The sequence below is a fragment of the Pagrus major genome, chromosome 4 (genome assembly GCF_040436345.1).
Source record: "Pagrus major chromosome 4, Pma_NU_1.0".
Classification (NCBI taxonomy): domain Eukaryota; kingdom Metazoa; phylum Chordata; class Actinopteri; order Spariformes; family Sparidae; genus Pagrus; species Pagrus major.
In genome coordinates this window covers 17,625,657-17,651,551 of record NC_133218.1, presented here as the reverse complement: position 1 = coordinate 17,651,551, position 25,895 = coordinate 17,625,657, and the positions used below count along the sequence as shown (strand labels likewise).

Here is a 25,895-nt window from a genome sequence, read left to right as displayed (position 1 = left end):
ACTGAAAATCTAAGAGACTGATAGCAGCTGTGGTGATTTCATTGATTTACAGCTCGAAGCCAAACATTGAAACAAGTTGTTTATCTTAAAAGTAATTTTCAGTGGACTAAGTCCAAAAAACGTCAAATGACATCATCGTCAGTTCAAATTTAATGCTGATTTCTAGTCAGTTGTCTGTAATTAATCAGTGATGGAATGTAATTAAGTACATCTACTCAACTACTTCAGTCCAATTTTGAGGTATTTGTACTTTTGAGTATTTTCTGCTACTTGCCACTACACTTTCGAGGCAAATATTGTACTTTTACTCCACTACACTTATTTGATAACTTTGTATTTATTTTTATCAGTCATATAAAACAAAAAGCACTAATTCCAGTTAATATGCTGAGTATCTGAATCACCTCTACTTTTGATACTTTAGTACATTTAATATCAGATACTTTAAGACCTTTACTCAAGTAGTATTTGACTGGGTGACTTTCACTTTTACTAAAGTAATATTTTAACAACGTATTCTTAGTTAAGTATGATATACTTTATAAAAGTATGACTTTTTTGGTACTTTCTGCAACACTAAATCATTGTAAATATTTACTCTTACATCTTTACATTCTGTTTTAGGGTGGATTTTTCCTTTAAAATACATCTCCATTTCTACATGTAATGGTAGTGAAGTGAGTCTAACCTCATTGCTAACTCAAGCCTACATAATGAGATGTAAAAAATACATAATAGTTTATAACAACAGTAATCACAGTGAATGACATTGAGACGGGCAAGTATTGAAGACAGGAATTTTTATTTGGAGGACGCTGTACCTGATTTGAGCTGACAGATCTCTTAAGGAGTGGTGGGAAAGTTAAAAAAAAACAAACTAAAAATCATTTGGTTAACTTGATATGAACGGGTTAACAAGCCGTACTGAGGAAAGCTCAGGCTTTTGACATTCAAACGAGTCAGAGCATCTTTGGTTCATTCTCAGTTATAAAACAAACATCACATATTTACAAAGCATTCACAGCAAAACGGCAGTGCAACATGAACGTCTTTAAAAACTCTTCAAACCTCGTTGTGCTTAAACATAGCAGGAACTAAAGCTCCACGACATTTTAAAGTGCGATCTTACTCAGTAGTTAAGTGCATAGGAAAGTTTGATCGACATAAACAGACACTTCATACACACGGGTGTCTAATTCATTTTAAGACAGTGTCCTACACTTTTAAATCAATCAGCAGGACTGAAAAGTATGATTTTTTTTCCCCATCATTTCTATATTGACAACTGTTAGGTGTTATTAAGTCAACTGAATCAGTAAATACACTGAACATTACTCAATGCAGTGGCTTAAAAACCTCAATTTCTTCTGAAGTTATGATGCTGAAAGGCACAGTCAGTGTTTGTACTTGTTTAAAGGCACAGTCCAACTAAAAACATGTAACAAAAATGTATTTTCTTTACCTCTTGAGTGCAATCTCTCAATCCAGATATCTGAAGCAATCACAGCCAAAAAACCCAAAACAACATAAAGAACTCAACAGCAACGTTTCTTGTAAAGTATAATTAAATTAAAGGGGCTCTACGTAACAGTATAGCCATTTACATGTATTAATGACTTATGTGAGGGGATTGTAATGTGACGCAAAAAATGAGTCTCTTTCGGTTTCCTATACGAGCCTGTGGACGATTTGTTGACGTTGTTTAATGCTGCTGGACTGTGGATTTCTTTGTGAAGGACTCATGTCAGATTTTCAACGATAGTGACTTTATGCACGTTCTCAGTGCCTCTCTCACTCTGCTAACAGAGAGCAACAGTAGCTAATGTTAGCTTAGAAATTAAGTCTGCTAACATAAACATTAAACAACCGGCTTTCAGCACAACACAGTAGTTCCACAGAGCCCCTTTAAATATTGATATACCTGTATGGCGAACAGTCTTGAGTTTCTTCCCTTTGTCTGTGGGCAGTTACGAGGCGTACTTTGGTAGAAACTAGTTGTAAAACTGTTCAGTCACATCTGGGGAGTATTTGAAGGAGAAACTATCCAAATACATCACACTCAAGGTCAAAGAAAAACAAGTCTTCCTGTATTTTCAGGTGAACTGGCCTTTTAAAAGTCTATTGGTGTATTGATTTATTGAAGCTATGTGAAAATGAAACCTTCTGTATTTGAAAATTAAAGCTTGAATAGTTTGAGTTATGGAAATACAGTAGTAAATCAATAAATGCACATTTTGTTTCGGATAGTTTGGAGTCACTCATACATCAGTGCAATTTAACCCCAGCCAGAGGGGAGTGTTTTATCAGGCTGCATGTTTCTGTAAATAAACTGAAAATCATTTTACAATCTATCTATATTATTTTTAAACACAAAAAAAACAAAAAAAAAACAAAACCAACAGAGCTCTAAAACCCACTTATCTCAAAAATCATCATTTACCAGAAAACATCAGCCCAGGTATTTACATTAGGTATAACACAGGGCTCTTTATAAACATCTAAAATAACCCAAATTAAGAGACTGAGTTTTTGGCCAATATTCACAATTCTCCAACAATATTTACAGTTTTACAAACTCTAGAAAGTTTGAATCTGTTTGAGCAGTTTGAGCATGATAAATAAATAATTTAAAAAAGGGGGAAGGCTGCTTCTTCTCTTGCTCAAATTAACTAAAATGCACACAAGGCAGGCACATTAATACTCCCTGAGGCTGATTCCTCAACGAGCTCAATCAGCTTCTGTTATAATACTGGTGGTGTCTACGTCATCCAATGTCCTCTCGTAGCGGACGGTGGAAGTGAAGTAGCCTCTTTTCTTCTTATAGACGATGAAGCCGATGGCTAAAATGAGAGCGATGAGGACCACGATGAAGAGACCCAGTGCCACAGGGGAGCCTGAAGACTCTGAGGACGAGAAGTTAAGTCAGTCAGTTTTTGTGTTCCCACTGAATAAGATGTCATCATGTTGAGTTCAAATGCTCTGTGTTGGACAAACTGAGTCATTTAAAAATAATGTGTTTGCAGAAACGCCACTGTTGTCAATTAAGTTATGTAACTTTTGAAAAGGTGAAACTTTGCGGCTGAGATGAATTTAAATATACACTTGCTTTCTTGCTGAGAGTTAAATTTGATGATCAAAACCACTCTCATGTTTGTACAGTCGAGACAAAGCTGCAGTTAGCTTAGCTTAGCAAAAAGCCTATTTTTTGTCAGGAAAGGAAACAAACACCGTCCTCTAAAGCTCACTAAGCTCTCTGCTGTTTGCCCGGTAAAATTTTACAGACAGAGCTAGCTGTTTCCAGTTTTTGTGTTCAGCTAACTGGCTGTATGTATTTTTCTTTACTGCAGTTGTGATACTCACTCATTTCAGTTTTGCAGACAACACGACTGTGGCTCGCATTGCAGTTGACAAGACTCCAGCTTGCATCTTCTCCCACCATCATGACGGCACACTGAGGCTCCGACTTCTTCCCAGTAGACGAGGCCTTAGACCTCCAATTTGAGTAATCCAGAGCCGAGCCGTCCTGCCAGGATACAGGCTTACCTGACAGGAAGGAACGAGGATGTTGATGATGTTGTGGGTTAACATTTGACTCAAATGAATCACATAAATAATTAACAAAATAATAATAAAAAAGTTAAAGAGATTTGTAAAAACAACATAATTTTTTGGCTCCTCAGGGCAGCAGAAAAAGCTCAAATCGTAAATTTTTTGGTGAGATGTTGCTTGCAAACAGTTGCATATTTAAAATTCAGCAGACAAGCAGCAACACTAGCTTTTGTTTGGAGTTTCTGTCCACTTAAGAAATCAAGAACAATATTCTCTCTCCTTCTAGCTGTTTTAGTGCAGATGAAATGCGACAAATTTGAGGTGAATCGTTCACTTTTTCACAGAGGCATAAAACTTTATGCAGTTGTACAGTTTGAGGCCCTGAACATTTTCAGATATGGAGCCATTACAAAAATGTCATGTAGCAGCCATGGAGGCCATTTTACTTTCCGCCATCACCGAATTACGTATTTTGCATCATATCTCCTGAACCAGACATGACAACACAGAAAAGGTGACGTCTACCCCTACGTTTTAATGGTCAAGAATTATAATGATACCATATACTACATTATAAACTTTTCAGGTGAACAGTTGATGCTGAATTTAGTGACATTATGAAAAGCAAATGACAGTTCCTGAGAGCCTGGGTTAGACTTGATATCATGTCAGGTGCATGCATGTTGTGAAGATTTTTAAAGCTTGATCCTGTTATTAACCATGCTGACACAGTGACTGTAAAGAGTGGAACAATATTCAATATATGTATTTCTTAACCTTAATTAATCCAGGAAAATCAAATCAAATCAAATCAATTTCATTTATTTAGCCCAAAATCACAATCACATCGTTTTCTATTGCTGTAAAATGTATTTGCAATTACGCTCATTTGAGAAACAGAGCATGCGTTTCCTTTTTGTACTTTCTATCAAAATCCTCATCAATGTTTTACTGTCTTGCTTCTATTTAAATTATGGGGTTTACCTTTATCATCGAGGACCACGTCGAGCCATACGCGACTGGTGATGAGAGGGTTATCATTCATGTACTTTGTCACAAAGTCGTTCTCCTCTCTGGTTTTTACAGTCAGCAGTTCAGCCTCTGGCAGCAGAAAATAAATAAAAAAATGGTGAACTACAGCTGCTTTAGATGAATACTAATTATAACCCTTTGTACACCAAACAACAGCTCACCCAAGCCCTGACAGATGTTCTTGGCCTGCTCCATGCTGTACACGTTGTAGTTGTAGAAGCTCATGTTGAAGGCGTAACAGTGATCCTGGTGCTGCACCCACTGGGACATACCATTGCTCTGAGGGCAGTGACTGGCCTCTTGGGCAGCCTGCAGTTTGGATTCTGATTCATAACACAGAAACAAGTTAGATGACGGTCACTGCAACAATGGTACAACTTTGTACCAAGAGATTCAGTGGTGCTAGTATTCTCCTCTGAATCAGTAATTTCCCTTTTCCTGCAAGATGAAAGAGGAACAATATGCTTCTAGATATAAAAAAAACATAAGAGTGTCTTACTCTGGGAAGTGGTGGTGATGCTGGTGGTGTAGCAGATGGCTCCCTCTACAAACGCATTGCAGCTGGTCCTCACCCAGGCTCCAGCAGGGGTTACAGAAACACAGATGGGCTCTAGTTTGTCTGAGCTGGATCTCTCCTTTGAGTCAGAGAATGTGACTGTGAAGTCAAATCTTGTCCCATCGGACCACTCGTAGTCTGAGCCGCTTAGCTGCATAGAGAGAGAGAGAGAGAAACTGTTGTGTTAGCTCGTCTTGTTTTTACAGCTGAAGTGAAATTATGAGCAAAAAATTCTGAGGTACCACCATGTGACAGAAATCTGACGCTTGATTGAAACTAAAATGCACAGATTTTAAGTGAAATTCTTACATCCTGGTTTGACAGGCCGATCCAGAGCGGGAAGCCATCTGTCTTGGCAATGAGCTTCACATGTGCATAGTGCTGGATGTCGTGGACACTTGCTAGGTGGCCTCCACGCTGATCACACTCTTCCAGAGCCTGGTACCAACTCAGCTTTCGGGTGATGACCTCATACGTTAAGTTGCCATATTGTTGAAGATCCTTGACTGACTGGGTGTACTCCTCTTTTGAATCTTGGAAGGGAAAGGATATAAACAAGTAACATTAATTTTAAAGTGGCCAGAGAAATATGAATTATGATGTAAAGTGTGATACACCAACCGTTATCCAGTTTGCAGGTCACAATGCTTCTTTGTTTGAACTCTGGGAACAACTTTGGGTTTGAGATGAGAATCCAGTCGTTGTCAATGGTGAGACCGGCCATGAATGGTCCATCTACGTCTGGTCTGCCTCGAGCCCACTTGGAATATTGGACATTTGTGCCATCATACCACTTCATCTGCTTATCTACAGCAGAAAAAAACAGACATATATACAGTATATAATCATGTACACGACCAGTATCAGTATTAATATACTGGACATCTTATTGCACAGGCCTATAAAGACTGCACAGGTAACATGAGGACTATACTACACTACAAAAACAAAGAAAACTTAAATTACAAAATTCCACACAGCAACACTAAAATCCTGCACTCTGTCTTAAAGTCTGAGAAAGGAAATCTTGTAGAAAAATTAGTGGCTCACAATCAAGAAAACAGCATCTAGACCATATATATATGCTAATACAGCCCTAGAAAAACAAACACCAACCACAGGACTCTAGTAGCACCTCCCAGCATCCATGTATTTTGAAGGGAAACTTTACCCCCAAATCAAAAATACCTAATTTTCCTTGTACCTGTCGTGCTATTCATTCATCTAGCAATGTCTTTTTCCAGAAATCATGACCTGGTAACTCAAGATAAACCACAGACCTTGTTGTGCACAGTTTCATGTAGGAAGTATTGTCTTTCCACCAAGCTACACCATATCACCGCACAGAAGGAAGCAAGCACCTACTCATAGACGAGAGGCTAGCTAACTAAGCTAGCTAAAGTTATAGATCAGCCAAAGAGGAAGCCAATATTTTTACATCCCACAGAGACATTGCTGTCAAGTTTCTCTGATGTTATTTTTTTTGCCACTTTAAGCACCACAAGCTATCCAGTTCCATTATACTCAAGAGAAGTCAGACATTTTTATGGCTGATATCTCCAAAACTCTGCAACTTGCACAACCTAGATGGATAAATAGCACTACAGATAAGAGGAAAAATATGTATTTTTGATTTTGGGGTGAACTTTCCCTTTAAGGTCAATGAGCTCTTTGATGCAAACAATGATGTCAGTCTGAGTTTGTGATCCGACACACCTGCGTATAAGACTTTCTGGCCAGTATCTGATCAATGTCGGCCAATGCAATGAGTTTAGGTATCAAGATCTGTATTAGAAGAAACATGTCTTGCGGCCTTATTACAAAAACACACCTACTGTGGCTTGTAAACAAATGATTTTACACAGATGTCAATAAAAGTAGCTACATGTAGGGACCACAGATACATCTTGTAAATAGACATCTGCAGTAAAAGTAATAAAATACAAACCGTTTTCATCCTTCTCATTTTCATCCTTGAACACCCCCAGCCAGACAAACTGGACCAGGTTTTTAAAAGGTACGAGCTGCTCCTTGATAAACTCGTTCTCCTCTTCATTTCTGATGGTCAGGATGTCTGCATTTGCGTCTGAAACATAAATGCATCGTCATTAGCATCATCAGTCCATTATAGAAAGTTTCATAATATCTGTATTTTTGTCAGCATAATATATATATAATATATACTACTGATTTTTCAACACATGGCTGGTGTTTTAACAAAGTAAAATTCGTACGTAGTTTTTTGCAGGTCTCCTGAATCCGTCCTTGGTCAAACTGCTCCCATCTGGTGGCTATCAACTGGAAGGAGTAGCAGTTGTTCTTGAAGGGGATCCAGTTTGGGCCGTTAATCTTATGAGGGCACTTCACTGCAACGTCCTCTGGTGTGGTGATGATACCCTCGTCTGTAATACATAAGTTTATATTTTTAATCAGATAGTTTCAAAATATAAGTATTTGTAAGCACACTGATGCATGCCAACAGAGAGAGATTTTTGAGGGGATGAAACCTGTAAAGTTTTCAGAACACAAGACGAACGTAAAGTTAATGTTGATTAATCGATTACTCAATCTATAGAAAATGTAATGCCTTCTACTTTTGATAATCACTTAAGCTAATCACAATTTTCCTGGCAAAGTTAACAAACATTTTCTGGTTCCAGCTTCGTAAATTTAATGATCTGCTTCTTATCTTTGTCATTTGACAGTATATAAAGAGTCTTTGTGTTTTGAACTCTTGGTTGAACTAAAGAAGCAATTTGAAGATGTCACTTCTGGCTCCAGTCCCAGGTTTCCAAAGGAAAAAGTATCATACATTTAACATGGATTCAATTAATAAGGGATAAGGGTGACAAAAAGTGATTTAAAAAAAAAAAAAAAAAGTGTCCCAAGACTTATAATTTCAATCGAAAATAAAAATGAATGATCTGTGTCATTTCTTTCTTCTTTGATTATGTTTTCAAACCAGAAAACCCAGGAATATGTATTTGGTTTAATTTTATAGATTCCCAGAACTATCTTGAGCTGTGTTTTGACAGAAAATGTCATTAAAACACACTACAGCATTTCAACTGTCTAGTCATTTTGAGCTAGAATTGACATAGTTAGAAGAGGAAGAAGATCCTTTCTATAATTTATGATTATTCCAAAGAGATTCCCCTATTCTCTTTATTTAGAACACATGTTTCATACACTGGTGAATCCACCAGGAGCAGCAATTAGCTGTATGAGCGTTTCAGTATATGTGTATTCAACATCTCCCCTCACCATGTGGTTTATGACAGATAGCGCCTCCCAGCTCTTCCTCACACTGTGTGGCTTTCCAGAAGCCGTCAGTGTCCAGGTAGACACACGAGCCACTGGTGTCATCGGAAGACCAGCGGCTGAACACAGTGTGACTGTGGTCAGTCCAGCGGTAGTGGGTCCCATCCTGAACACAAAACCAAAGACAACAGAAACATTTTTTTAAAAAGAATCTTGTAAATACAGTGGAATAAAATAAAGGCAGCCATTCTTTGGCACACTTACGTCTTCGCTAAAGAGACCGATCCACATGGGAATGTGCGCACGGCTCACATGCACAGTGAGGGAAGACTGAATGAAGGTGTCGGCCACACTTGCCAAGTCCATTTTTTTACTCATGCACTGCTCTAAGGCTTCAAACCAGGTGAGATTTTTGACCAGCAGCAGGAAGGTGTGGTTATTGACAGTAAAGGGCTCTGTGGGGATGTGGGGCTCCTCTAGTTTATCTGAAATGAGAAACACGTGTTAAAAGAACATCAAGTCATGTTATATAATGCATTCTGTTTGTTTTAGTATTGTGTATGTATATTTGTGTATTGTTATTTGTAATATTACTGTTTTTGTTACCTGCCAAGGGACTACAAATGTAAATTAGCATTCTTGCTTAATCCAGCATGTGTATTTTTATACAGAGAGATGACAGGAAATAAAGGCAGAGAGAGATGGAGGTCCATGCGTTATTTACTGCTCTTTCACAAGTATTTTCCAGGCATCAAACCCGATACTTAATAAAACCTTAATCAGAATAAATCTGAAGAGGAACCTTGGCATCCCAGATGAAGAAAAAAATCTATGTAATAAAGTAGTATTTGAAGTGCTGGAAGTGGTGATTTACCTGCATAGTGCTGGCAAACGGACAAATGTTGATAATTAGTGCAGGAAGAATAGTCCCAGGTACCCAGCATGGCGGAGTTGTTGTTATTAATCATAAACACACACAAATCCATACTCTCTGGATCCCACGTCTATCAGAAAAGAACAAGTACAAGTACAAACAAAAATTAAATAGTGAATTCAAATCAGGCTAAGCCTTTTTTATCTGTTTGAAATGTTCCATTATAATGAACTACACTATCAGTAAATAACTGTATCAATCTACGGTCTGCGGCTGTAATGCGGACTGGGTAAAGATAACGCATGGTGAGCACAGTCGTTTTTATCCCACATATTCTTGTCAAAACCTGCCGTGACATCACTTGAGGCAATTTATTGGGCAGCTTTGGCGAGTCTTCCTCTGGAGCTACACAATTCATTACACAACTTTTTATGCCACATGCTGCAGTGCTCTTCAAAACCTGTAAACAGACTTTGATGTGTAAGATCAGTGGAGACACTATTTAATAAAGAATTGAAGATAAGAGGAACTTACATTGACTTTGATAGCCCTGTGCATGCCCAGAAGCAGTGGGTTAAAATGGAGGTAGTTCACAGGAGACTCGTCCATCCACTCAGGGTCGCCTCGTTTGATTTTCAGTCCGATCCAGATGGTGTCCATGTTTCTCATGTTCGGCAAAAGGGTGGTGATGAAGTCTTAAACAAACATATGGTACAACAATTTTTTAACGTTGAATAGCGCATCGGATTTGACTTTGAGAAATTTTATTAGACGTAGAAAGAAAGGTATTTAACATCATTTGAGACATGACAGATGTCCTCACCTTGCTCCACCTGATCTGATATAGTAACCAGGGTTCCCCTCAATGACTGGCATACCTCGTTAGCATACTTGAATGACACAGGCTTCATGCTCGTCATCAGCGTGTAGCACTGAAAACAGACATCAGTACAACAATCATTTGAGCAAAAACTGCTTATTCAGCCTCTCATACTCTGCACTGTCAGATAAAGTATCTCAACAGACTTCCAAGTTAAATTAAGGTTAAATTAAATTAAAAAAACTTCAGTGGGCAGATACAAAGCAAACCAATTCTGAATTTGTTAAGCACTAATCTTTCTTTTAACAGCAATTCTGTTGAATGTGATTGAAAAGTTCAGTGTCTAAAATGCAGCTGCAGTATTAAATGTGTTTAAAAATCAGACCTTATTTCTGAAGGACAGAGAGTTGTTTCCACAGGGCAGTCCTCCAGGCTGAGGATCCAGAGGGTTTATTTCCACCGACGTGACGTTGTGTTTCTCACACACAAAGGGCAGTCGCTGCTGGCAGCTGAGCTCATGATCTGGGAGGAAGCATACGACAGTAAATGTGTGTATTTGTAAAAAAAAAAGAGGAAAAGACCATAAGCATGGCTATTCTGTATCAAATCGAAACAAAAATGAAAGTAAGTTCATCAGAGCTTTTTTGCTCTCTGACAGGATTAAAGTCAGATTAGTTCCTGATAATTTTACCTTACTGTTTTAGACTGATCTGGTAAATTGTCCACTTAAATATTTGCTCATTTCTCTTGTTGTAGTTATTTTCCAACTAAGAACTTAAAATATTACAAAAGAGGTTTAAAAAGTTGTGTAAAATCCAGCTTCAAAGTAGATCCGGACCAATATTGGCCTGTCACAGATGTACTGTATCGGTATCGGCATATATGTTGTCTAATATGCACCAATATAAAACCTTTTTTCTTTCTTTTTTAAAAGATTATAATGCAGAAAACGTGCTTGGGGTAATTTATAATTATTAATTTTCTAGTAAAGTTAATTATGGAACTGTAAAATATCTTACCCCTGTTTCTCTCTGTATCTTTGTCAGAAGGTTTCGACACATTTGAGGGACCATTTTTAAAAAATGTGTGTGTGTGTGTGTATAGATCGATATCTGAATTTTTCGGTTAGGCTCTACTTTAAATCCACTGAAAACTGTCAGGCTGTACTTTAAAGCCCCTAAAAACTTAGTCTTTAGTACTTCTCTACAGTATTAAATATTGATCACTAAAATGGAGCAGTGAAGTTAAAGTTTGGAAAAAACATTAGATTTCTCTGTTAGGACTACAACACAGCACATGAATAAAAAAAAACAGTCTGCCATCAGGTTTCAATAAAAATGTTGATGTTTCTAAACTCTGATGAGAGCATGAAAATATATGACATCATCTTTTTCCAGCCGAGTCTCAACCACTTCAAACCAGTGAGAGGAGGGAGCACAAAAACACAAATCTCTCCTTTAAAAACAACCAAAGCTGTTCCAACTCTGGCAAAACATCTTGTTTTCACGTAGGACCCTGTCTCTCATAGTAAAACTCTCACTGAGAAATATCTGTTTTCAGGGCCTTTATTCTCATTTTATCTTTTGGATTAGACCTATGGAAAAAAGATATCTGACTCTTCTTATAATAAAGAACAACCTGGATTCCCAAAGCTGTGAAATGCTGATACTTAAAATGACTTATTTCAAACTCTAAAAAATGCCTAACTTTCTTTGACTTTGACCTGGCAGCCAAATGCATTGTGGGTGATGACACAATGATGTTTACGCACCTGGAAAGTAGTTATCAGGACTCATGGAGGTGCATCTGCCCAGGAAAACTGAATGATAAAAGTACATCTGGGTGTACCTAGAACATGCATTATTTCAGTCAGTCAATCTCCACATCACATTTTACCACATATATACAGGTATAAGCATCATGAGTATCTGCTTGATGTACAACATATTCAGTATATGTGTTGATGATTAAACTGGCTTACGACATGGGAAATATCCGTCCGGGCTGACTCAAATCGATCCACCAGTTTTGCTTGGAAGAAGTTGATATCTGTTCAAAACATGAAAGCTTTATTACCACACAATAAATGAGTTATGTAATCAACTTTAATACCGAACAGAGTTCATAAAGTAATGTGCAAAAGAGAACTTGCAAGGCAGTAATCATTAGGACAACACACAATGAAAGGATTATATTTTTAGACGATTTTTGTGGTGAGCTTGGGGGCAGAATTTTGTTCCACTTTATTTTGACTGCTTCCAGCTGTGTTCTCATGAAAAACTGTCAGCTTTCCATGACCAGAAGTTTGTGGAAAGAATTCACTGGGTCATTGTCCCCTGTCTCTACAATTCAACTATGAAAAAATGTCAACAAATGAGAGAAAAGGACAGGGTATTCCCCTTTATTCATGTTTTACTCCTTTTGTTACTGACTGTACAGCAATTTCTATGAACTTGGAGTCATCCAGTTAATTTCACCTTGAAGCACACACAGTGAAATTAATTGACAGACTGCTAAAGCCATGCCCTACCAGCAATTGTCCAAATTTTAGCTTAGCAACCATAACCAGGGCTGGCAGACCTGCTATCTAACGAGTTTGCAGGGTAGAGGGTGGTGTGTTTCTTAGACTTTAGAAAACCAAAACATTTTTTTTTAAAATGCTGTAACATAAGCTGCAAACATTAGCATGTCTGGCTAACCAGTTTAGCCTCTGCCCTTTGGCACAATATCACATGCATAGCCCCCAAGTGCCCATATAAAACACTTTTACATGGTTTGTTTTTGTAAACGTGTTAGCTGGAATCATTGAAAAAAGTTGTGTGGAGACAGTTTTCAGCCACCTCAAGTAGCTTTAGCAGTGGCATTAGCTTATAGTAGGTACATACAGTACAGCTGATAAAATCTGACAGTCGTCACTTTAGCCAACAAAAATAAACAGTCTTTGCCCACAAATGACAAAACTGCTTACGTCTGTGTTTTGAATCATGACCCATTTTTTCTAAATATTCATGTCCATTTTTGCGTGGTGTATCTGCTACCATTATCACTGTTACCTGCATGTGTGCCCTTCTAGGACCGAGAGCTAAACAGGCGAAGCAACAGTAACTAACAGACAGACTACAAAAACACACACAACTTATAGTGTCCTCTCACTTACATTTTTTATTTCCTGGTGGATCTGTGAGACGGCAGTTGAGCTCAGTGGTGCAGCCAGTTTGCTGTCATTCGCACTGCAGTAGAGCTTTGCCTCCTCAAAAGTTAGTTTAGGCTCATCAACAAACCAAAACTCTGCTCCATCTATGAAGATCGATGTATCATGGTGCCCACCTTAAACATTCAACAAACAGCTTTAAAATCATGACACAGTTTAAACAGTAACAACAGACATATCAAAGAAAAAAAAGTTGAGTCTAAGAAATCCAGGCCACTGACAGATCTAAATTACAGACTCTAAGCATAATTAGTGAAAGATGTGTTCATTACCTGGATTGTACCAATCTGGGTTCTTTGGTGTCTTTCCTGTTGAAGCATCAGCAAAGAAAAGGAGTTAGAACCAGAATATAACCAGAATCACACAGATAAGATCATGTTCCAGTAGATTTATGTATTAGCCCAGATGGTGCATTATTAAAAAGAACTGTACAAATAAGTCAACTACTGTGTGGCCACTAAAGTCTTACGACATTACAAATCCCTTTACTGAAGCAGTCTTGATTTGGGCTCACATACGCTTCACAGAAATTCTTATATGCGTATTCTTACCGCGGGGTATTTGGCAGACCCACTCTAGTTTGGCGTCACAGTGAAATGGTGTGGCGAAGAAAGGAGTGGGGGGTAAGTCGTGGAGAAGAAACACAAACAGGTGTTTCAAGGAGCTCTTCATTGTCTAATGAGAACACAGATTGTTTGCAAAATGGGTTAGGGTTAGTTCAGTGACAATTTAAGAAGACAATTTCTCTTTATCTAACAACACAATCACTAACTAAGACAAACTAAATGAGAGCAGAGGTCAGAGTCTCATAAAAAAAAAAAAAACTTCTTAAATTTAGGGCAACTGCAAGAGTGAATCAGTTGGCACTCCTTTCTGTGTGGGACACAGAAGTCAAATAAACAAAAGGAAGTAACAGTGTCCTTTTGATGGGGAAACCCCTGTTCTGACTGGCTGTCTTTGTGGGATTTATTTTCAAGACAGCATGTAGGACATGGGATCACTAAATCTGTGGGGGCAGATTTCAGCTGAAGTGCTTCTCATGACTCCCACGAACAGCTGAACAAATGGCCTTGATTCACAGGTCAAGCTGCACAGTATGGACAACAAGATTCCACGACACTAAACACATAAAAATATTGAAAAAACATGCAGAAACATAAGATAAGAGAAATATAGAGTCTATAAATTAAAATATACATAACTGGGTATGAAATGGAGAATAAAGGCAAAATAACAATGTTTATCTCTCACTTTGAGAACCCATTTATTAGTACAGATCTACCCAGCCCACCTTGAATGCAGTGCAGTCCCGACTGTATATATCATCCTCATGGAAGTCCTGGTGTAAAACATCCATAGATACCTGTTGTAGAGACAATGAATAAACAGACTTCACACTCAGAAATAAATACGATGCACTAAGAGAGACAAATTAAGGTGCAGTTTCAGCTGCAGGTTTATACAGATATACAGACTCAATTCCTATTGAAAGAGTATAACTATAAAACGCTGGATGATCTGATATCAACACTGACATCTTAAGATGCAAACTATACTGTATGTCTTCTCATAATGTGTTATGGAGGGGTTTAGGGTCAGGGTCATACTCACAGGCTGGCCATTGCTCCACTGCCAGGAGCGATCGGCTGGGTTTCTCCTGTTCAGGCCAACCCAGAAGTACCGATTATCACTGCAACAAGAACACCAGAAGAAACCACTATTATTCATGACACTTAATTAAATCTTCCTTCAAATAAAAAAATAAATAGATAAAATCATCTTCAGTACTTTTAATAGGGATGCTGGCATCTTATTCTTACATACAACAGATTAGACTCAACTCAACTGCTCCAAAATGTAAGTCAGGAGATCTAATGTGTTTATTTTAACACGAGAGTAAAGTGCTGAATGTTTATGTGGACACTGAGAGGAGGTTGAATTCTGAGGTAATGTCTGTAAAGAGAAGCTGGCATGTTTAGCATTCATCTCTCTGCTCAGTGACCGGTAGTAGCAGTCTGATGGGAAGTGATTATCAGCCATTATAACCCACAATATTTTTCATTAAGAGTGTATAAAAATTGGTTAATGTCAAAATGATCAAAACCCTGATTAGGCAATGCTAGTAAGGCTTCTTCACAGTACTTGTGTGCATGTGTGTTTACCTGATGATATTTCTCATGATGCTGTGCATAGCCCTCATCTCAACATTACTTGTGAAGCTGGGCAGGTTGGCACCCAGAGCCTGACAGAACCTCTCAGCCTCCTCCCAGGAGCGCTTCCTGCTCAGCCTTTCCTCATGAAACACCTGACAGGGTGAAAGAACAATTTACAACCACTATTAAAACATATCCAGTAAAGGAACACACTGAACTGTAAAGGAGAGCCAATTCAACTGTTATCAGATCAGGTCAGGCAATTTCCCTTTAACTCCCACTACAACCATTATCACCCTTGCCAAATGACTGCATGACTGCAGGTGTTCAAAGTCACACACACACCTTGTAGCAGTATTTGATGTTTGGTCTGGATACCCATCCATCAGGACAGGTTGCGTTGGGGTTCGGCTCTGGTTTTGGGGGTGGAGGTTGACTGAGATCTGTTTTACAGATGGTGCCGGCCTTAAAATTGGTGCAGTTCTGCACCACCCACTTGCCCAGGGGTTTTGTGGTGGAAATCGCTGCACAACCTCCATCTCGCTCTGAAATACACATGTAGATGACACACAAAGAAGTCAAATTTACTGTGTGGAACTGCTCAATGAGTTTTATTTTTTTACATAATCCAGGAGTTTGACTTCTAGATGAAAAAAATCTGCAGTTTTTGTATTTTTATCACATTAAATATAAAAAAAGGCCTGTTGTCCTGGTATACAGACATAACTTACGGAGCGCAGGGAGATAACATTAAAACGAGAGTCTAGTCTTTTGACATATGCTGTGTATGACATATAAATACTAACTAGCAGTATACATAATGCTAGTGTGCTGTACATAAAACAGTGAATGGTAAAAGCTTTTCTATGCATTTTTAAATTATATCACTATACATTAATCATGAGTCTGTTGTGACATTGCTAGTCCTCCAGCCTTGAGCCATTCTGTCATTATGTACTGAGTGGAGCAGCAGAAGCAGTGTGACTTCTACTTACGTGGTTCAACCAAACCCCAGTTGGTGTATGTAACCACACCCGGGGACCCATCCTGACTCAGCCACTGGTACTCCCCCGTGTTCTTAATGTCCTGCAGCCCTATCCAAAAATACTGAGGGTTCTTGCTGATCTGCTCTCCAAGCAGGCGGTTGATAAAGGCCTGCTCAAACCTGTAAAAGACAGTCAAATATGAGTGACAGTTTCCTGCTCAAACATTGAAAATACAGTTAAAATACTGTAGTGCTTAAGCAAGCATATGTGATGAATGAGTTATAATCTGCCTCAGAGTTAGAAAGAGAAGTCTTCTATTGAAATGTTGTGAAATGTGTGGGCAGCAGCAGTTGAGTCACCAGCTGAACAGACCTGTTTCTTATTGTGATGTTACAGCGATCTTTGAAGGATACTTGTGTGATGTTCACTTGATAACAGGAGTTGCCGTGTCTCCTCCAACTCTGGGGGATTAACAGCAGTAAGACTTAAGATGCATTCAAATTATAAGAAATTGCATTCACATATCAGCTGCTAATATAGCTACAAATCTGACTTTATCCTCTTTATCAGTGAAGAGCTTACCAAATATCATCTGACCTTGATAGCATGTGATATAAATAAAAATACACACTTGCATGGCCACTCCATTCTAATGATTTTATGATTTGTTGACGGATGCATGCAGGTTGAGCACAAGATGTCCAAATGTGGAAGGACAGACTTCACTTACAAACATAGATAAATAAATATACAACAAAAAAAGTTTACATGTGATTAAAAACTCTGTTGGTCTGACCCTAATTTACATGACATAATAATTCTATACTGTCAGTTTCCAAGTAACACAATTTAACGGTACTACAAAACACAGCAGGCTTCCCTGGAAAGTCACGCCATTTAGACAATACTCACACCCTGAGAGGGACATCCAGCCTGTGACGCTGATTCCTTGACCTCTCCTTTCTTCTGGCACATGAAAGGTAGCCTCAGTGAGCAGTTCCCAATCCGCCAACCATGAGACTGTGGAGAATGGACATAGGTTTGGTTTTCATGGTCTCATATAAACAAACGTGTGCAGCAGATCAGAATCAGAATAAAAGAGAACCTTGGCAGTCTACAACACATGTCTGACACTAAAAGATTGGACACAAGGGGAAGGGTTACGCAAAAATGCAGACACAAACATACCTCTCCAGCGTAGAAGACACAGCTAGGATGCTGAGTGGGTTGGACTGGTTGGTATGTGTCCCAGTAGGTGAAGGTGACGGGCGCCTCATCGATCCATTTGAAGACAGTGGGGCTCACCTGGTTACCAATCAGACCGATCCACACATCCAAGAACTGGCCATCTGATGAATCATAACACACATTAGGACATTACTTCATGGAAATGTTTAAAGTCAGTCAGAGCAGGGGTCTCATGAGAGAGAACATTTTGAATTGAGTCCTCATTTCCACCTTGTTTAGTAGTCCAAGTAAATCATGAAATTAGCACTAGCATTAGCAGATATTTAATTTGTTCAAAGACAGATGTCTACTTCAGGACTAAAGTAAAATAATATAAAAAACCTGAAACACAGAGATTTACCGGCGTGGAAATTAGTGCTGATCATTTCTTTGCTGTCGATGGAGTTGAGGCTGGCCAGAGAGCCTCCCCCTCCTCCCTCCGTATTGTTACAGTGCAGTATGGCATCTGTAAAGTTTCTTGGATTGTCCTTCACTAACTTGTAACACCAACCGTCCCATGGGACCCAACCCTCGGCACACACTGTTTCTTTATATACAGAAGACTCTGTATAGGAGGAAAAAGACGGATAAAGCCTGTGAGGAGAAGTCAGGTTAATATTATAAATGTATATTTAGAACAGAAACAGAACAGAGGGATCTCACTTCAAGAACAAACAGCAGTACTTAATATGCTGGTTGACAACCACCATTAAAAACCAAAATAAAAAAGAAGAAGAAGCGAAACCATAGCATCGCTGAGTGTGTTTATATCAATTTCATCCACATTACTGGGAGTGTGGGGCTTCAGCAGTCCTCTCACTACATTCATTTGGCTCAAACACTTTGGTCATGTTGGATCTGATGTACGTATGTAGCGAGTAGTCTAGTCTGAGGGTCTGTCAGTTCACCACTTTGGACCATACAGAAATATCTCCACGCCTATTGCAGTGATTTGCATGATATTCAAGTTCCCCGGATACATTCCTATGATTTTGGGTTATGACCAAATACCTGAAAACTGAATTACATTTCCTTCAGCTTCAACTGCAATTTGTGTTTATTACTAAGTAGCATGCCAAACTAAGATGGTGAACATGGTTAACTATACACCTGCCTAATTAGAGCCCCACAGAGCTGCTAGAATGGCCATAAACTCTTAGGTTTACTTAAAGACGCTAAAAGGAACTTTTATTTTTTTGTTGTTGCCCACTGTGGACAAAACTGGTACGAGCACCACCACTTACTGTCTTAACGATCGTGATCTTGCTGGCGCGTGCATTTGTTTTGAATGCGAGCGAAAGAAAGGATGTATGTATGGAAATAATATTAACATCTCTATTTGATTATATTTATTTTAATAACTGTAATGCGACTTAGGTTACACATAATCCTAAGGTAGCAGTAACCTACCTGTTGTTCCTGTGTGAGAGGCATTGACACTCTTCTTGCAGATGTATGGCAGCTGTTTGTTGCACGACTCAGACTCATAGTTCTGTTTGGAGTTCAGTACTCCACAGTCTGACTCAATAATCAGGGAGGTGGATGGCATTCCTGTCAAACACATTCCCACACACAGTTAATAAATAAAAAAATCACATCCTGACTGTGACAGCAGAGCAGAGGAGTGGTGTTTACCTCTGGATATCTTTCTAGGTTTCAGCTTATCAACTGTGTTTCACACAGAGAGGTGTAATGAAAGAGACGTTTTATGTTGCAGCAACGTTTCACCACAGTGCTGCTAACAGCAACACTGACATGCGGTAAATTACAGCAACCACAAAGAGGCTCATATCAGTAGAAGGCCAGATGGCTGCAATATCCTTAACGCTAACACTGGAGTGTAAGAACGACACCAGAAGAAGAAAAATACAGCAAGCATATTACAATAGCTGGATGGTTTTATAAAGCCTTCCATTCAGTGCTATTAATGGGTTATTCAGCAACACTAACAATCCCAATGCCACACTGTGTCCAAAAACCAGGCACAATGAGCTTCTTTTTTAACACTGGACTCATTGTTTCTCTGACTGACACCAAGTTTGGTGTGCAAAGAGGAGCAGGTGCTGAAACCGGTTGCCTGTGGTTATGCAGGCGCATGCCTACAAATTAAGCTACAATATCTATATATAGTATATCTTTTTGAACAGAAATGTTGAGCTTAGGCACCTCTTTTTTTTAACCAGCAAGAAATGTAACACTTCTAGATTCATGCGTGTTTACGTGTCATTTACATACATACTCTTAAAAAAGGGGGCAAAGCTTAGAAAGTAGCACAGGGGAAAGACATAAGGAAAAAAAAATTACAAAACCACCATCACCTGTTTCCCAGCGCAGGACGGAGAGAGGGGAGCCATCTGACCACTGCCAGCCCTGAGAAGTGTCTAACTGGTGAAGGCCGATCCACATCCTCTCAGGCATTGTGTTGAAGCCGTCCAACACTGCCCAATGCAAAGTCACAGCACACAAGCCAAATATTGCACACATTAAAAAAAAGGCAATTAGTCATTTGCACGTGTGAAAACAACATGACAAAACACAATCATAGGATAAAAAATAAATCGACTTAAAAGGAGACAGTCAAGCCCTTACTGCCACGTGAAACCAGTCACACTTGTGATGAGGGTTTTTTGACTTCCCAAAACAAGTTAGTGGCTACAGCGACACAGACATAATAGGATGCAGTTGCAACAGCTGCACTCATAAACTCAACTTAACAACATGAGATTGTGTGGGTACTACCTATGTGACATCCTGCAAACTCCATATATTGCACACAAATGACTGTGGGCTGTTGCTGTGGTTTCAATACTTCTAAAGACGTGCATCCTTGAACCAACAAGACTGTTTAGTTAACTATTTAAATATTTGTAGCGCACTGTAATTGCAATCAAACTGTATTTCTAGTTTATTTTATTATTTCATTTGATCAAATTAATAAAAAATCTATCTAATCTATCCTATTTTATTCTGGTTTTTATTGCCTATCGTTTTGAAAATCTCATCCTAATGCTTTTCTTTGCCTTTGTGAAACACTTTGTCTGTTTTGCCTCTGTGTTCAAAATGTATCTTACATAAATAAAGCTGCCTTGCCTTGAACTTGTCTCAGTTGTTTTCAGTTTTTCTCTTTTTTGACGTGACAGTGAAAAGCCAACAGCATACTGAACACAATTTTTTAAAAAGAAATAACAGAAGAAGAACAAAAAGAGGAAGCAGTAGACCAAAGTGGCCTGTCTCAACATCCATGACTGATTATTTGCAGAACAACGTATGAGGCTCTAAGAGTGGGGTGTTAATGTGGTAATGCCTCCATTGACACAACTAGATGGTTCTTAGTCGCTCTAGCTAGTAAGTTTGACAGTAAAAAACACACATATGGGGGGCTGAAGAAGTAAAACAACAAAACAAAGTCATTACATGGAACCACTTTAGAAGCTGCACTGGACATAAACTGAATAAGTCAAAACATTTTTAAGTGACCGGTTTGTGAAAGAAAGTTTATATGATGTGATATTTACCAGTGACAATAATCGATATAATAGAGATAATTTGTGATATTACTCATTTCACTAAAATCTTAAAATCACTTTAGTTCCTCGTGGTATTTGGGAATGAATACAATAGCTGTTTCTCTTTCTATTCTGTTGTTTTTCTTGTACATAAAACAGTCAGACAGTCAGATCTCCTCAAAATGAACATATTTCCTTCAAAGTTCTCAAACAGTATACATATCATGTCTAAGCTTGAAAAGACACAGTCCAGTTATCTTTAGAATAGGATTTGTTTTTAGTCGTTATTTCTCTTAAAAGATCACCAAAAGTGTTTTTGTTCTGTAGTCCTGCCAACTTCATTATGAGGGCAGTTTTTTATGGTTTACATGTTATTAATGTGTGTGTTATGAAGCATTTATCTCACATCAGAGCATTCTACTTTGTGTTTCTGCTTTTAACAGCTCATAGGTAGAGAAGAAACAAGAACAGATGAAGAAGAAGAAGTAATAAAGAGTAAATCAGTCTCACCGGTTTGGGAGTGGAGATCCTCGGGGCCAGACACACTCAGCAGGTCAGCTCCCTGACTGCGACATGAATCCAAAGCTTGCTGCCAGGTCACCGCGGCACTGGAAACAAACTCATAGCAGGATTCCCCTTCCGGCCCGGCAAACAGAGTCTGGCAACCCTCCTCTGCAAAGTCAAAGAGACAGTGTGAATGTGTGTCATTCAGTTTTATGGCAGACGTAGTTTAACATGATTAATTACAGACAAATATAGATTAAAAAGAGAAAGTAACTTTGCAGACGTCAGTCTCGAATCTCATGACTGAATCCTGGAAAACATCGAGCTTCTTACAGTAATGACACATTTTTAAACTGGGCTGCTGAATGTCTCCATAGTCAGTTTCTTGATGAGTAAAAGTGCCAAATATCATGAAATATATTATATATGAGAGCTCAACATACCAGGTGTTAGACAGTGTCCGATCTTTCTGTCTTGATCATTGTCTGATGAGGTGGCACACCAGGACAGTCCAGGTCGATCTGCATCTGGGAGGCATCCATGATGCCAGCTGCCATTGTATTTGAAGGGGAACTCACAGGGAGCCCCAGCAGAGTTCCCATTGGTGGTGTGGACAACTTCACAGAAAGGAGAGGAGAGCAAAGAGCAATGTCAAAGAACTCAGGTATTTGTGTCAACCAAAAACATGTGTAGATTTAATTTGCAGAAAATGTCACTCAAATGATAATTAACTAAGGCCAAATGGGGATCTTTCTTCTGAAATGTTGATAGACTGAAGTTTGTTTATATCTGGACAACAAAATCACAAAGACAAAAGACCTTTAGACATAATTAGTTTAGTGTTGCATTTTTTGCAGAGGAAAATGATGGAACAGTACATCTAACACTCAAAATAGGTTTCTACAATCCTCACCCAAAACTTGCATCACATCCCGTAAGTTGGTAAATTAAAGGAATGACTATAACTAACAAGGAGAATTAACATAATACAATATACTGTATATAATATATATAATACAACACAATATCTTAAAGAGGTCATATTATGCTTTTTGAGTTTTTGCTTTTCCTTTATTTTGTTATATAGCATTTTTGTGCATCTAAAAGGTCTGCAAAGTGAAAAAAAACCCATGCCAAAGGGAGTTACTGTATCCCACAGAAAACACTGCCTGAAACGCCTGGTTTCGAGTTGAGCCTTTACTTCCATAACTTATTTGCATCACTGTGTAACAGACATTACATAAATATATATTTTTAAATATTTATTATAAAATATATACACTCCAGTCAGTCAGCAGACATACAGCGGTAGCGGCGTTATTTTAGATCACACTATCTTTGCTAGGCATGCCCCAGCCTCTGATTGGCTACATCCTGCACAAAGATTGAACAGAGGCAAGATGTCTCACTCTGTAGCTAAAACGGGGCATTCAAGACACAGTGTGAAAGGGATGCTGCTGGATACCACATGAGAAAAATAATGTTTTATATTTTTTTAAATTGTCTTGGTGCAGAAAATCTAATTATTGAAGACTTGACACTTTGAGTTTGTTGTTTCAGAGACAGAAAGCAAAAATGGGCTGTCAAGGACCTAAAAATATTCAACCCTGACTACACCTATTGATAATTTTGAATGTAAAATACATTAAACTTGGATTTATTGTAATTCCTCACATTTCTGCGTGTTTTTAAAGGTTAGCTGATATAATTTGATTAAATGTGTATCAGTAGACTCTTGTTGTTTCATTGCCTATGAAAGAAAAGTGAAAGCCAGTAGTCATGCTGCAGACCTGCTGCATATGAGTGTACTGACACAGTTACAAAGAACACTGAAAGGAATTCCCCAATAATTCAGAAGAGGCATTTTTTGATTGGAAATGTTCTTCTAGTGTATGTTCTTTCAGGTTTCAGAGGGAGTCCTGCCTTAACCTGGGATTTGACAAAGTTGTTACCTAGCATAAAGGAGTAATAATTGATCAGAATGAAGATAACCCACAAGTCAAGCTCTGTTGAAAAATGTACAAGAACCTGTTTGGTCAACTTACACAAGAGCCAAAGGAGGCATGACCTGTATATACAAGGGTGTAACGCATCATAAGGCTGAAATAAATTCACACTGAATTCAGGAAGTGGATTCTCTGGCACAATTTACTGTGTTGCACTCAACACAAACTGAATATATCACTACTTTCCTTTCCTCACTCATAATTTCCTCAAGCATTATTCGGTCCTCAGAGCTTTTAAATGGACAACTTGAAACACTTTATGCAGTGCTCAGGTCTGCAGCTTGTAAGTTTTTTCCCACTCAGATAAGATAAGTGAAACCACACTCACTGCGGTATGGCTTCTGGCAGATGTCCTCCTGAGATCCTCCTCTTAGCCAAGTCTCATTAGTGTCCCGTTTGGCGGCAACTTTGCCCTCACTGGCCGCCAGGCCCATCTCGTAAACGGTGAAAACAGCTCCATCCAAGCAACGCCACCACAGCAGGGTGGAGCCACAGTCAACCAGGGACAATGTCTTAGAGGGGACGTGCAATGCCAAGCAGCGGGACGTGGCCACATGGAAGAGCCGGTGACCCGAACCCCACTTCCACAGCTGGGACCTGCTGTCTGTGTCACAGGTGGTGAGGCTGAAGTCTGTTGGAGTCCTTATCTCCAGGCACTTCTCTGTGCTCGAGTGCTGGATGGTGAAAGCATCCTCATCTGTGGAAATGGGCAGAAAAAAAAACACACTTTTAGTTTATATGATCTTTTTTTATGGCATATAGGCAAAATGACAAGCAAAAATCATTTATAAAACTAAGTGGCTTAGTTTTAGTATGTTAAGATCATATCTTCTGTACTAAGGGGGGAGGCGGGGTGTACATTCTCTCCATGAAATAAAAAAAAACACTTGGGAACAAAACCAATGCTGGAACAAAAAGAAATGGTTGATTGATTTCATATTTCATGGGCTTGTTTTTAGATTCCTTCATTTTGGCAAGAGGTAGCGAAGGCAAGGAGACAATTTGAACAGAATTTGATTACTTATTTGTCCTATTTTTCCAGGGAAAATCCCGGATAAATCAACGGCACAGGATGAATATCTTTAAAACACTTGTGACAAGAGCAAGAAAGCCATCATAAAAGGAAAGGCTGCATTTGTCAAAGAAACGGACTGTATGGAGAAACCTACCTTTTTTGAACAATATGTAAAACAGTGGGGGGGGGGGAAATGACAACATATAGAGTAGTATATTTTCAAACCCTTACTCTGGATGGTTATTTTACAGGGCTGTTTCCAGTATTTGTTTAGAGTGTAAACTTGACTACTTTGAGGCCAAGGAATAAAAATACCACTCAAGTTTTGAGAAAGGCGTCGAAACAACATTTGCATCTTCATATTTGGAATTAAATTGCACATGTAAGTCTCCAAATAAAGACAAATGGTCAGTACATATAAAATACTCTGGGTAAATAGTTATGGGGGATTACAGCAAAATATGAAGCAGACAGATAAAATCTGCTGGCACACATATTGTAACTACGCACACAGGCTTTCTAATGTAGAAACTAATATCATGTAACAGCTTCACTGTATAGTACTCCAGTCTTTCAGGCTTTGATTATATACTACTACTGAGTATAGCCTACATAATATGAGAGCTGTGTACAGATGTAAACATTGAGAGAGCTACTAGAGGAGGGAGGGCGGGATGAGTATGAAGTTGGCTTGAGCTGTCAGATATGGTGTGGCATCACACTCACTGTGGATTGCAACAATATCAAACTGCTAACTAACGAACTTCAACTAAAAGCTGGTTTGTTCGCATCTGTCTCCACTTGTTCTAGTCGAGCAGGTTTGTAGCTTTTGTCCTCGGTCCCCACGCCGTTGACAAAGTTATCAAGGCCAATGGGTCGAGTGTGAGTGGCAGAAACAGCTCAGACATCACTGAAAATGCAATTTACGACGCAGAAAGGAAAGTGGCGTAGTTAGATAACTTACCGAAACCTGTAACGCTAGCCGGTGAGCAAGTCCCCAGGAACAACACCAACACAGTCAACAAACAAAGGCAAAGTGTCGCTTCGGATATTTTCAGCATGGTCACGGCAGAGACTTTTTGTTGGATTCATAAATAATCTGCCCTCCCGGAGTGTTGAGCTGTGAATGTAGGCCGGAAGATAAGTTAACTTCAACCCGAAAGTAATCAGATACAGTAACTAACCCAACTCTAAC

General features: G+C 38.8%; 1 protein-coding gene across 1 annotated transcript; it reads right to left on the bottom strand.

Moving 5' to 3' along the window:
* Positions 1–785: 785 nt before the first annotated feature.
* ly75 (lymphocyte antigen 75) lies at positions 786–25,895 on the bottom strand. The gene is made up of 35 exons (XM_073464001.1): positions 25,665–25,895; positions 24,014–24,382; positions 22,123–22,296; positions 21,686–21,847; positions 19,988–20,107; positions 19,080–19,220; positions 18,031–18,234; positions 17,631–17,791; positions 17,355–17,462; positions 16,815–16,903; positions 16,452–16,621; positions 15,802–16,001; positions 15,466–15,608; positions 14,915–14,993; positions 14,595–14,666; positions 13,855–13,978; positions 13,576–13,611; positions 13,250–13,419; positions 12,074–12,141; positions 11,864–11,940; positions 10,478–10,614; positions 10,096–10,204; positions 9,807–9,967; positions 9,273–9,402; positions 8,663–8,883; positions 8,402–8,564; positions 7,372–7,539; positions 7,086–7,223; positions 5,759–5,944; positions 5,447–5,670; positions 5,081–5,288; positions 4,743–4,904; positions 4,534–4,650; positions 3,361–3,543; positions 786–2,903 (listed from the first exon to the last, which is right to left on the bottom strand). The coding sequence occupies exons 1-35, from the start codon at positions 25,759–25,761 to the stop codon at positions 2,728–2,730; spliced, it is 5,247 nt and encodes a 1,748-aa protein (XP_073320102.1). The 5' UTR covers positions 25,762–25,895; the 3' UTR covers positions 786–2,727.